General features: G+C 53.8%; 4 protein-coding genes across 4 annotated transcripts; all 4 read right to left on the bottom strand.

Moving 5' to 3' along the window:
• Nucleotides 1–396: 396 nt before the first annotated feature.
• On the bottom strand, nt 397–1,767 carry MFIFM68171_00148 (Translation initiation factor IF-2; the record flags this gene model as incomplete). Its single annotated transcript, XM_071055570.1, has 1 exon — nt 397–1,767. One exon carries the CDS (start codon nt 1,765–1,767, stop codon nt 397–399), a length of 1,371 nt encoding a protein of 456 aa, XP_070911671.1.
• A 1,022-nt stretch (nt 1,768–2,789) lies between these two features.
• On the bottom strand, nt 2,790–3,563 carry MFIFM68171_00147 (Dipeptidylpeptidase IV N-terminal domain-containing protein (Fragment); the record flags this gene model as incomplete). The annotated part of the gene is made up of 1 exon (XM_071055569.1): nt 2,790–3,563. The coding sequence occupies one exon, from the start codon at nt 3,561–3,563 to the stop codon at nt 2,790–2,792; it is 774 nt and encodes a 257-aa protein (XP_070911670.1).
• Nucleotides 3,564–6,000: 2,437 nt separating this feature from the next.
• Nucleotides 6,001–8,222, bottom strand: MFIFM68171_00146 (Low temperature requirement A; the record flags this gene model as incomplete). Its single annotated transcript, XM_071055568.1, has 7 exons — nt 6,001–6,339; nt 6,403–7,043; nt 7,135–7,503; nt 7,567–7,739; nt 7,824–7,924; nt 8,003–8,023; nt 8,091–8,222. The coding sequence occupies 7 exons, from the start codon at nt 8,220–8,222 to the stop codon at nt 6,001–6,003; spliced, it is 1,776 nt and encodes a 591-aa protein (XP_070911669.1).
• Nucleotides 8,223–10,111: 1,889 nt separating this feature from the next.
• Nucleotides 10,112–11,756, bottom strand: MFIFM68171_00145 (Alpha-galactosidase; the record flags this gene model as incomplete). Its single annotated transcript, XM_071055567.1, has 5 exons — nt 10,112–10,673; nt 10,854–11,060; nt 11,157–11,394; nt 11,490–11,583; nt 11,652–11,756. The coding sequence occupies 5 exons, from the start codon at nt 11,754–11,756 to the stop codon at nt 10,112–10,114; spliced, it is 1,206 nt and encodes a 401-aa protein (XP_070911668.1).
• Between the last annotated feature and the right edge of the window lie 1,789 nt (nt 11,757–13,545).

Raw genomic sequence — 13,545 nt, 5'->3', positions numbered from 1 at the left:
AGAATACAAAGGGAATGAAGGGGTAGGATGACCATGAGATAGCAAAATAAGTTTCCGGACTGCAGACAACGTGATTGGCAGAACTCAAGGAGCAATAGGAGGCAAGCGGAAGAAGGATGTAGAGAGATATACGGCGGAAGCTCTGGGCTGGACGGTGGACATCGCTTGACACGGTGCTATTCCCGACGGGTACGGCTGTGCGTTCCCGATTAGAAAAGAAATTATATATACAAACGCTAACAATCAATCCGGACCATCCCGACCAGCCGCCTGGGCAGATACCCATCCGTTGACCCAGTTTCCCTGCTATAATCCGAGAAGGCCGGCCACCAGCAGCCAACAATTCAACTCACTTCCGACTCCACCCCCAAACAAACCAGCCAAGGCAAGACACGTTTACATGCGCAGTCCCCTCCGCATCGTAGCGCGCCTCCTCCTCGTCCGGGGACCCAACACCACCACGGGCGCGACATTGTCGTCGTCATCCGTGACGTTGCCGTCATCGTCATTATCGCCGTCATCATCCCCCACGCGCACCACCTGGCCATTGCCCTTGCCGCCGCCGCCGCCGCCGAGGGCGAGCCCCAGACCCTTGCCCTTGCCCTTGCCCTTGCCCTTGCCATTGCCCTTGCCGCCGCCCAAACCGGTGAGCAGCTCGAGGAGATCGTCCAGGTCGTCAAGCTGGATCGCGCCGGCGTTGTTGTTGTTGCCTTTGCCTTTGCCCTTTCCTTTGCCCTTGCCCGCGTCGTTGCCCTTGCCCTTGCCCGCGTCGTTGCCCTTGCCCTTGCCTGCGTCGTTGCCTTTGCCCTTGCCCGCGTCGTTGCCTTTGCCCTTGCCCGCGTCGTCTCCCTTGCCTTTACCCTTGCCATTCCCATTTCCTTTCCCGTGGCCGTTGTCGTTGTCGTTGCCAACGCCGTCGGTGATGTTGGTGGCGGGGGGTGCCGTCACGACTGGGTCGGTGGCGACGGCGGTTTCGCTGGCGGCGGTTTCCGTTGCGGCAGCGTCCTCCGTGGCGGCTGGGTCCGTTGCGGCAGCGTCCTCTGTGACGGCCGGGTCCGTCACGGCCGCGTCCTCTGTGGCGGTGGGGTCCGTCGCGGCAGCGTCGTCCGTGGCGGCTGCAGTCTCGGTGGCCACGGATTCCGTAGCAGCTGCAGTCTCGGTGGCGGCGGTCTCGGTGGCCAAGGATTCCGTGGCCGCAGCGGTTTCGGTGGCGGCGGGGTCCGTGGCGACAACGGTCTCCGTGGCTGCCGAAGTTGCCGTCTCGGTGACGACGAGCTCCGTGGTCACAACCGTCGCCCCAGGAACCAGCTGGCCGAGATTGCCCCCGAGCAGGAGCTCGAGAAGATTCTGAAGCTGCGCACCAGCGCCTTGGTTCTGGCCTGCCCCGTTTCTGAGGAGGTCCTGAAGAACGGCACCGATGTCAAGGTTTTGACCTGCAGCTTGGTTGAGGAGGTCCTGAAGCAGAGAACCGATTCCCTGGTTCTGATCCGCGCCGTTGTTCAGGAGATCCTGCAGCAGGGAAGCAATGCCTCCTTGGTTTTGGCTCGCGCCATTTCTAAGAAGCTCCTGGAGCAGAGAGCCAATGCCTTGGTTCTGGCCCACGCCCTTCATAAGGAGGTCCTGGACTCGGGTGGCAACGTTCTGGTTTTGGCCGACGCCGCCCACCAGGTTCAGTGGCTCTCTCGGTCGGGCGATAGCAGCATGGGCGGTGGTGCTGAAAAAAAGAGCGGCCACGACGGCCTGCCGCCAGGAAAATGTGATCGCCATCTTGTGAATTTTCGTACAAGGAATGGAATGAAAAGCACCGAAAAATGATGGCAAATGGCGTCTAGCCAGTAGACCAAGAAGGAAGGTAAAGCTAAAGGAAGGACGGACTGGGTGAGTCTAGAAGCTCATCGACTATGGACAGAACTCGGGGCGGGTGCGGTCTCATATAATGCTCTCCGGTTTTCAGAATGCTTTAAGGTTATGGTCCATATCGCATCATCTGAACCCTCCTTCCCTGCCTCCCCCTCATGTCAGGGAGCCAGCATGAAGAAACACTGCCGCGACATGCAGCAATCGTGCGAGAGATTAAGCTCGGCGGCAGAGCCAATGCAGGCGAGCAAAGTACCCGGTGGGGGGGGCGGATCTCGACCGCGTTTGCTAAGGGGGAAGCTCCCCGTCATACATTTGGCCAAGGTTCTGGATGGCTGCTGAAACTCTGCGTCGATCAGTCGTTTCTGATGCCTGGTATTTTTGGGAGAGATTGCTCGCTTCAGACGCGCTTTGATCGCTGCCGCCCTGACGATCCGGAGATCCCTGGCCGTAAACCCGTTCCCGTCAAGGAGGTGGTTGTGATTTGCCCTGCCAAGCCAGGCACCGTTTCAGGGGGTTTCCAGTACCATGCGGTCACAGCATTCAGCGAGGCAGCGAATCCTGTTGTGCTTTGTCGCCAAAATCCTCTCGGCAATCCGGTGACCCGGTTTCGGGACTTGCCCATCTCAATCAATTTGCCCAGCCACACCTTACGTGAGCACATCCCGGAAACTACTAGGATATCCATCTTAACTCGCGTCACGTTGTACAAATAACGCGATTACTAGACGAATTCCGTGAACTCGCGGACGGCACGAGGGACATGTCGACAGCCAATCGCTTACGGAACCAATCAAGAAGCTTTTCACCATTGCAGAAAGTTCCAGGATCGCATATGCCCAGCACCCCCTGGTTGCAAAAACAAAGTTAAGACTCAACAGGTATCTGATTCCATGTTACCGCAAGTGCGGCATTGCTATTACTTTGGCTGCCTATGCAACAAGAAAAGTCCCAAAAGGCCCGTCGTCCTGGCTGATCCAAGTGGCGTGGTGAGAGACGCCTTGGTACTTGGACTCGGAGCTGGCGACGTGGACCTCGATCATGCCGGATCCGGTGTTGCGCGTCTTGATGAAGTACAGGTCACCGTTAGCCCCGATGCGCCAGCTCCCGTTGTCGCCGTCCGAGGTGCTGAACCAGGTCGTGTACCGCTTGACGTCCTGCAGGCCGTCTCCATGGATACGCCAGACCTCCACGTTGCCGCCCTGCGTGTTGCGGTACTTGATGAAGTACAGGCTGCCACTCTCCATGTCCCATACGCCGTTCTCGCCCTCGTACTGGGGAATGGGAACGGCGGCGTGCAGCGAAAAGGTGCTGAAGGCGTTGCCGTCGGCGCGGTGCACCTCGATCAGCCGAGACTCGCAGCGGCGCGTCTTGAGCAGGAAGAGGTTGGCGCCGTCCACCGTCCAGGTGCCGTTGTCGGTGTCCTTGAGCTCGAAGACGGTCGCGGTGTGGATGTCAAAGTCGCGGTAGTTTGAGCTCGTTGTCGTGCGGTGCACCTCGATCTTGCCGCTCCCGACGTTTCTGGTCTTGACCAGGTAGAGGCCCTCCGGGCCCATGCAGAAAACGCCGTTGTCACGGTCGGTGGGCGAGTAGCCCGACACGTAGTGGCCGGTCGGCTGTTTGTAGCCGTCGCCGGGCTTCGCGACGTGCACCTCGACCATCTTGGACTCAGGTCTAATAGTCTTGACGAAGAACAGACTCGACATCTTGCAATATCGGTAGCCGGGAAAGCGGGCGTGCAAAGATAGGTCGCGTAGGCTGGAGCTGAGGGTAATTGAATGAGAGATGGTATGAATTGGTGGAGGAAGATGAGGACAAGTTGGTCGGCGAGATGGTGCTCTTTATAGTTCAGGTACCTTAAGTCCTCAGTTCTTCGTCCGCTACAAAAGTGCGAATGTTTCTGGACGGCGTATAGCTGCGAAGCTGTACTGCCAAAAGCAGAAACGCCATACTTGCTGTCGGCACTCGGTGCGATTGGCCTCAGAGAAATGGTTGATGCTCAGCTACGCTGCCTGTGCAATGTTGAGAACCCGATCAGGTAGGTAGTAACGCAAATGGTCCCGTCGGAACTGCCGACCTTTCAAGTTCTAGACCCAGAACGCTTCTAGGCACTGCCGGAGGGGTTATTGCCTTGCTGTCGCGGTGGAAGATGAGAATGAATGATGGGGTGCCGCGGTGCACCTGACGCGTCTCCATCGGGCCAAGGAGGTGCAGGGGAGAAATCGTGGCTGGCTGTAAGAGGGTTACAGCTTGGACATGAAAGGGCCAGAAGGAAAAAGAAAGGGTTAGGAAGAGCCACGGCCCACGGAGGGGCAACTCCGAAACTGCCAAAACTGGCCCCTCGACTCTTTCGAAGCGTGCAAGACGCTGCAGTAGGCGAGAGGCATGCCGGCCGCCCTGCGCGCAGCCCATGCAAAGCCATACGGGAAATGCATTTTCGGCGGCTTGCATTGGCGCTCCGAGTTCAGCAAGCCTCGACGACTCTCGAGCTTGCTGAAGCGGTCCAAGCTGCAGCACCGTCTGAGGAGAGATCCACCCATAGTCTAGATTTCAATTAGACCCTCCCCCCCGGGGCTGAGCTGATCTTTTACCGGCAGATGGAGATGTCCGTTGGCCAGTGCTTCTGGCCTCCGGCACCTAATTAAGGTACCCTGTACCAATCAGTCATCGGATGAAGCTTGCAGTGATATCTGGGTTTAGGGTGGTGTTATTGCATTTGAGATCTCAGGCTGCCATTCTCGTCTCAATGCAGTACGCTAACGAGATATGTACCAAGGTACCTACACATACTAGGTATTTACTGGGCCGTCTTGTATATACAGTTCCCACATTTTGGCCTATCTCTTAGTATTGCCACCAGCTCTCTGCAAGAGGCCGAAAAGTCTGACCGACGTGCTCATTGTCTAGCTACCTGCACGTTCGCTGGCAACTAAAACGCACTGCGTATTTAAGGTACTAATTAGTAACTCGGTCAAAGACCTTGCATGTGGCTGTCTGAACTGGGTGACGGGAAGCTACTCCTGCACACAGAGCTGTACAATACTAATTAGAGCCACAGATGGAAAATGCCTCTTGCAGTATTGCTCCGCCATCCAATCATACGATCATCAGCCCCCGATCTTGCACCCTCGAAACACCCAAATAGTGTTTTTGCAGTCTCGTGGGGCGGGGGAGTTCTGGTACTCGAATCTCACGCTTAGTTTAATCAAGTTATGGCAGGCGCAAAACTAGCAAGGAGTAGCAGTAGAAGGGCTCATGATACCTTTGCCGTGGTGGCACCCACGGATCCACTCCACTCAGGCTTCAGAAAAGTCACGTTGGACCGGTAGCTACCCGGTTGCCGGCCGCTTCAAGGTCGGTTGCCGTAAAAGTGTATTCTCTTGTCTCCTTCTTCTTCTATTTTATTCCGGATATATATGCATTGAACTGCGTGCTAATTATAACGTGCATATCGTTGTGTAGAGAATGAGACAGGTCCCGTTTCAAGCATACCATAACGGTTCAATTTAAACGCCCGTGACCTTGCTCTTAACCATCGCGCAATGGGCGAGTCGTACATTTTCAGCCACCCTGCAGCAGCTTTAGCCATTTATTAAAATAGTTGTCAATCGTCTATCTCCCATCACTCATCACGCATCTCATGACTATCCTGCACACACATGGATTAAAGTAAGTTATTATAGACCGAATAGCCGACCGCCCTCTGTGCAAAGGTAGCACGCTACTAGTAGTACATCTAACACGAAAATTCAAATATTTGCTTATATTTGACCGGTGATAACCGATTTTGCTAACCTTATCGAGATGAACCATATAGATATACACAGTCTCAAGGGCGTACAGGTGCTTAACGGATACTAGTAGGTCCAAGTTGGCTTACAATACCAGTAGCTCTATTACTACTCGTAGGACAACAGGGGTCTGTTCTAAGCGTCTAAGCCGACGGTAGAGCAATTAACCTCCGCTGTTGGTTGATGCCACGTCCAGTCCTCGGCCCTGTTACCCTTCCTGCATCTCTCAGAGCTCCAAGTTTTTGCCCCAGTACACTCACGCACGGTGAGTGAAGAGACGGTAGGATATGACCCAAACCCAAAGCTGGATCGTAAAAGACTTCACCCTCCCCTGACCGGGTTAGACACCTTCTCAACTTTTCAGTGCTTCGGCGTCGGTCCGGATTAGGCCCAAGTTCCCGGTTTCTTCTTCTCGTTCGCCCCTGCCATACGATCGTGAGATGTGGGCCAGGATCAGGGCGCACAAGTAGACCAGGAACAGAGACGGAATGATCCACGGGGTCATGGCGAACTTGGCATGGGATTCAAATCGAGACATGCTTGCCAGCAGCATGAGACCCATCCCGAGGGTAATGTTCGTCCCGGTGGTGATCCTCTGGACCAGGGTGCTCCGAGTATTCATCCGAGAGAAGACGTGGAGGAAGGACATCATGATGAGAGCGACTCCGGCGAGGCAAAAGACGTAGATGTACTAGTTAGGTTGCCAGCATTGTTAGTAACCGCAAGCAGCGGTGAAGGAGGGGATTATACGTACCACAAGATTGAACCTGTCTGATGCGTCTTCGTAGGCATGCTGTTCGTATGTTGAAGGATGATCCTGCCAGCCGCTATCCTCAATCTCCTCAATGTTGAAGCTCTGAAGAATGGAATTGAGGACTGTGACCTTCAGCCCTCTGAACTTGTCAACGAAATCCTGGTACCTTGCGTTAGTCCCAGCACCTGCCTCCATCTCGGCAAGACTTGGGAAATTGCCCCAATGGGTGTCGTCTATAGCAAGAATTTCCTGGAGAAGGGCTTCCTTGTGGAGGTACGTGACGAGCAGCTCTGGGGGGTAGTGCACCCAGATCGACTCTATCGTACTGTTGAGGTGTGCAACCATGCCCGATGCAATCGCGGACGCGCCGTCGGCAATGGCAGTATTGTAGGTGTAAAGGAATTGGTCGCTGACGAAATTGATCATCTCAACGATCTTCCACCACACAACGAACTGTGTAGCACCCTCCATAACGAGCACAAGGGAGATGTGGAAGAGCAGATGAAGCACGCTCCAGACGTAGAGGAAGATCGGGTTGCTGGATTTGAAGCCCGCAGCAGGCCACGACCAGTCGAAATAAAGCTGGAAAATGACGTAGATGAGAGCCACGGTGGCAGTGAGTACGCCAATGGTTTCTGAGGCTGTATAGAAAGATCGGGATTAACCTTTGGATTCCACAGTGCGGCAGGCACGACAAGTACCTTAATCAAGGCAAGGTAGGTGTATACGTACTCCACGAGTTGGCGTTCTTGACAACCGTACTCACGTGTTCGGCCACAACAATGACACCCTCGCCGAGGATGAGAAGCGTGGCCGTCTTCATACGCTCGGGCAGCGCCGTCGTACCAAAGCTGAGGCCCTGGAACTTGTACGGCACGACAAATATGATAAACGTCTCGACGAATCCAAGGATATACCAGGCAACGAAGACGCGACTATTGGTGCTGTCGGTGAAGCGGAACGTGATGCCCAGGTAGACAAGCGCTGCGGCGCCATGGGTCGCCGACATGACGGCGAGACCCTTCCAGGCGTTTGGCTTACGGAGAATGGTCAGGCCGTACTGAGCTGCCAGGACAACGCGAGCAACCATGAGGGTAACGGCTTTAACTCGGTCAGCACATCCTACCGCGGGCATGGTAACGAAAGGGGGGGGTGGGGTCTAACAGAAGGCCTGGAATGTTCCTTTGACTTGAGCCGCTGGATTGTATTGCGGTGCGACGACGGAAACCCCCACCATGGCGCCAAGGTGGATGGCTCGCAGGACTCTCTCCGCGATGCTGTCGACTACGAAACGTACGTCAAAGAGCATGACGTTGAACCAGAGAAACCACAAGACCCTGGAGATTAAGAAACAGAGACGTCAGTCAGTCAGGGATTTGCCAGGGTTGTTTCCGAATGGTTGGGCTGCTTGAGGCACTGACAAGAAATACCCGACGTATGCCACCAGGCGCTCACCATTGGTGGTTTCATGAATGTTGGAGAAGGCGGTCAGGTTTGCGGCAAAGAACAGGTCGTAGAGCAACTGTGAACTCGTTCAGTACAGAGCGCCAGGGCAGCGGAAGGCTTCAATGTTGGAGATCGGGGGATGGGGGGGACCCACCATGAGATTATGAGGGTCTGCCTGGTAGGGACTGTTAGCCGAATAGCGCAAGATGGAACGGGGTTTCGTCTGGTCTTTGATGAATTACCTTGACTTCATCAGGCTTGATTCTATCCCGCGGGTCTGGCTGCGGCTTTGCCTCGGGATCCAGGTCGTGTTGTTGTTCCCCAAATAGTGGAAGGGGATCCTCCACATACGTTTCTTTCTCTTCTGGGGTCATGGTGCAATCTCGGATGCTGTCGGTCTTGGAGTGCGACCGCTGAGCCATCGATCCTGTTTCGGTTACCAGGAAACCAAAGCTAGAGAATAAGGTTGGAAAGTGGTGGTTGTCTTATAGACTTGGCACACAGCACAAGGCCGTGGTGTCTCGTGCATGATGGGCATTGGGGGGTTTTCAAGCATCCCCGGCACCGCCTGAGTGCACTCGACAGGGTCAGAGACCAATCACCGTAGTCAGCACATTGAAGGATGCCTAGACCCCAAAAGGCCCAGAACCTGAGACAAAGTAACATTTATCTTTCTTGCGGCTCAGCCGCGACCAGACTTCCGATTTAGCTCTAGAGTCGCGTCGGCTAGCGTCGTATTGCATTGTTCAGTCTTACATTATGCCAGGGGGGAACCTACGGCTGTAGGGTCTCGTGCAGCCTGTCATAGGTGCACGCGTTGCGGGTGCGCCCGGTCGGATCAGGCAGCCGCGCCGGCTCCCCCTCTTTGTTTTTACTATGTATGGGAAGCGATCCGAGTTTGGCGCGTATGCTGTGTAGGTGCCCTATCTACGACTGACGCCGGGCGCCTGCTGTAGATCAAGCGCGATCCCGGCAAAGGGGAAGACCGCCCACTGCTGCCGTGGCAGAGGACTGCTGCTCCTACCGTACGGCTAATCGAAACGAAGTACTAGTATAATGCAGTCATTGTTTGGTGATTTAAATCACAAACCCGAATAAGAGATTCATTTCGTAGTAGGTTGTGGTTGGCTAAGGGCACTGGCCGGCCTGACTTTGCGCTTGACCCCCTTGTGGCATGGTTCACATGGGACTCTCCGACCCTGGCCACCCCCAGCCTGGCCCCCCGGCCCATCAGACTTTTCATAATCTCACCAGAACACCAGGCGTACTACACCAGTACACTAGAACACCCCGAATTTTTCCTAAACCATAATTTGCCAACTCTCCTCAATATCTGGAGCATGATTCGATCCACTAAAAGCAAACTAGAGCCCGTCCCGACCGATTTCTAGTGATCAACGTTCGATCTCGCTATATTTAGGCTCTGGTGCACAGACGCATTCTGAAGGCTCAGTTTGGCCAGCCGCATGCAGCTAGCCTACCTTAGGTAAACGCGCCACATGTTAGTGTACGGTACATGTGAGAAAGGCCTGCAAAGATGTCTAGCCCCCACCCTGTACGGAGGTAATGCCCCGCATCACGCGCCGACCGTTTAGAATGTTACCAGCATCCTAAGAGCGGACTGGGCAGACCCATAGCCTCTAACCCCTAAGCGCTATGAAACTAGACACTGCTGGAAAACTGAGATCCCAAGTCTGAGGAAGTGCCGCACTGAGCCTCATGAACAACACAGCAGCTGAAGACATGTTCAGGGATGAGAACCAGAGGAGCAACGGGGAGCAACGGGGAGCAACGGGGAGCAACGGGGAGCAACGGAGAGTAAGGGAATCCTGGGAGGAGGAAATGGAGGACTTGAGGCGGTGGGGGTCGGCGCAGGACAGGGACCAAGAAGGAATCCAACAAAGCAGACCACGACACAGTTGCCCAGCTTAAGGGAAGTGCTTGGTGAAGTAAACATTCTTCCTCCCCATAAGCTGATATCCACCAGGAACCTTTTCCCACTCCTCCCTTTTCGTGACTCGCTCATTTCCTTTGGCGTCTACAAAGGTGAGCTTTGACGAAAACAGTGTCATAGTTGAAGCCATCCCATTCCCGCCAGTGTGTGGGATAACCCTCGCCAAGACCTGAGCAATGGCTTCACCTTCAAGGTGAGGCGAACTACCGCACACGCAAAGTTTCTGAGAGTCTCACATCTACATCACCCCACTATGCAACATATCTCGACAACCTAACATCCATCACAATGCATTGTTTTCTTTCCCCATCATACCGTCCAGACCCTGATAACGCGCATATCATGCAGATCAATGTTGAACGAGATCCCAGTCCCGTTCCCAGTTTGATCCGTGTACATTTCCTTCCAGGCATACGACTTGGACTCCAGCCCTGGAACATCCTTAAAGTTGACGCTATATGATCCCGCCGCCGTCCCCGCGCAGAGTCCAATGACCATCCCATCCGAGAGCCGGCCCGCCCAATACGGATAGATCTTGCCATTGACGGGCGCCGCCGCTCCCGGCGGGCGAAACGTCGTCGCAGCCTTGCCGAGCGGATCCTGATTGATGTCAATGAGACCCTTATTTCTAATAATAGCGAGCGTCGAGTTGGAGATCTTATCGAGGTCCAGACCCAGGACGAGCGGCGACTTAGTGATCGCCCAGAGCCCAAAGTGCAGCCTCTCCTGATTCGTATTCAGCCTGGATGAGCCGAGATACAACATGTCGAGATCGTTGAAGCCACCGGGTCCACTGTACTCCCAGATGCCCGCTGCCGCGCTGCCGATGCGCTCGACGCTGGCCCAGTCGCCCCAGTTGTCGACGCTCATTCTAGGAATTTTGTTCTCAGTCTGGATTCCCACATATATATAGATATACGCCTAGAACCTTCTCCATAATTTGTTCTTCTTTCAAAAAAAAAAAAAAAAAAAAAAAAAAAACACATGCTTTACAGCGGCACAGTCGGCGTGGTTATGAGATCCATGTAGAAGAATCGGGACACAAACGTACCGCCATGAGTGGCCATACTCAGCACCCCACGTCCAGACTTGATCACGGCCCCAGTTGCACAAGTTGAAATGCATCTTGCGGGTATCTTGCACGCCGAGGATGGCGTCTCGCATGGGTGCGTACCAGGTCTTGGTGCTGCCGGTCGGGCTGTTACAAGTCTGCGGCCGCGGGTTTTGACGGCACGGCGTGTAACAGTTATCGTATTTCCTGGTTGTCAGCAGTTAGATAAGTATGGACCCAATCATTTCCCAATAGAAAAGGTCCTTGGAAAGATAAACAAGCGAGGCTGACTGGCTGACGTACCAGAAATCGACCCCCCAGCTTACCAACTGCGCAACATCGGCCTTCTCGTGTCCTTCGCTCCCCGGATATCCCGCGCAGGTCTTATCTCCAGCGCATCCATACAAGCCGAACTTGAGGCCCATGCTGTGGATCTTGTCGGTTACCGACTTAATGCCATTTGGCCATTTTGCGGGGTCGGGAACGAGCTTGCCGCTGCCATCACGGCTCCTTGTCGACCAGCAGTCATCAATGTTGATGTCTACCATACATTAGCTGCTTGCCCATCCATGGTTAGGTAAGTAGGTATGTTGCTAGCTCGCCCAGACATAAGGCAAGGACTCGACCCGTACTTACACTCATAACCCAGGTCCTTGAGACCGAGGGATATGAACTTGTCTGCCGTCGCTAGGGCATACCTGGCAGATGCGGCATCGCACTGTGCGACATTCTAAAGACGAGGTCAAAGGTAATCAGGGATCTGGTCATGACAACGCCCGAGAGACTGGAAGCCCTTACCCAGCTGCTCCAGCCCATGTGAGGCTTCAAACCCACTCCATTGTTCAGAGCTGTCGTGCCCGGAACCGCCAATCCAAATACCACAAGTGTCTTGTAAACTTTCATGGTGAATCTGCTTGAGGCTGATGCATGCTTAAAAGGTCACGAAAAGTATCAAGCGACCGGTGGTGGTAACGACTCGGCCTTTATAGCAACACTTCCCGCCACTAGAAGACTCCTAGATGGCAAAGTTCGAAGGGGATTGGTGGGACTTATCCGAGAAACTGATCCCTCATAGCCGGGTACCGTCTGCAAACGTGTATCACCAGAGGCAGCGGTATAAGCAACTCCGCGTTGAACTTTCCATACTAAGCTCGGACGAAGGCCAGATGATCTCCGGATCGCGGCTATACATCTCCAATATCCGGATGGTAGGTCGTATTATCCCAACCGACCCGTTGGTGGGGCTAAGTGAGAAGCAGATTCGGATTATGCGCACCAATCGAAAGAAACCAAGCAATTCCGAGACCAAGTAAAAATGAGTACCGTATAAAAACAAGTTAGCTGGTTTCCAAAGGGAGAAAGGAAAGGCGTTGCTGTTTCTATTTCCCACCAACCCGGTCTTGTCCCTCAGCCCTCCTGTGTTGCGTGTCGTAGTCTCAAATTTCTCCGGCCCATCACTGCTACTCCTCCTCCTCTTCCTCGTCGTTGTCGTCCCGGTCCTCATCCCCGTTCTCGTCTTTCTTCTCCTCATCATTATAACTTCCCAAAGAATCAAGTGGGAGTAGATTCCCCTCTCATTATCAGGGACATCGTATTTCATCTACTGCCGTCCGACACTTCGGCCAGGATAGCTAGATACGGTGCTACCATCTCCACCTCTAGCTATATAAAGAGGTTTAAGTTCTTTGGATTAGGTAGAGTAGATAGTAGGTAGCTACTTTAATGACCTCTTAAAAATTATACTATTCGAACGAAATCTAAGACCTCGATTAGGAGGGCTAGTATGAGAACCGGCCGGGTAGGGTCGGTGTTGCCACAGGCCGGAAGCCCCTGAGTCGCAGCGCAGGCGGGGTTCCAAAAGCAACAACAACGTTAAGCCAGAATAGCGTAGATATCGCGTCAGATGAGCGTCGAAGGAGCGCACAAGCAGGGAGGAAGACAGGGCAGTGAGCGGGGTAAGTAGGCCTGGGTGCTGTTATCACAAAGTATAAGGAGGACGGAAGATAGAGCTAGGGATGGAGGTAGAATTCAATGAGACCACTATTCTACCCCTAACGAGAACTCTGCTCCTGTCTTGTACGTCCACTGCTTGTAACCGGATACTCTGGTCCTACTCCCCTTGGATCCTTGGTCCTCACACTGGTATCTAGATTTTTGGGATTTCAAGAGGATCCTCAGTTCTTAGTATTAAATTGTCACGGAACAAACTATGATGGCGGCCCGGTCTAGGCATAGGACCGGCTGTAGCCAATCGCTTAAGGAACTAATGAGCGCTAAGGAGGTAATATCATAGCTAACGGAAAGCTTTACCAGTAATGTATATTATCACTAGCGATAAAGGATCATTGTAAGTAAAACAAGAGAAGAGAGATAGTAAAATGAAATCTATATACTAAGGTCAACTCTCGTGGTTAGCAGTTGTTACGAGCTGGGTCGTGCACGAGACGCTAACTCGACACCCAGACTGCCGTCGCGTTTCTCGCGCACCAGCATTACGGATTGCGGGCGTTAGTAGCTAGGTTAGCCATCTATTCCCCAGAACCGTCATTGCGACGATCGCCCAGGGGCTAAATTTCTCGGACTTTCGGGCGTACCAGCCTCGAAAGACATTTCCGATACTTATGTACCTATATATAGAGGAATATCCCTGCAAAAGTCCCACAAGCCACAAGCTGACGCGTGGCTCAAGAGA

Source organism: Madurella fahalii (genome assembly GCF_045866475.1).
Source record: "Madurella fahalii IFM 68171 DNA, scaffold_1, whole genome shotgun sequence".
NCBI classification, from domain to species: Eukaryota; Fungi; Ascomycota; class Sordariomycetes; order Sordariales; genus Madurella; species Madurella fahalii.
This window is presented reverse-complemented; position numbering and strand designations above follow the sequence as displayed.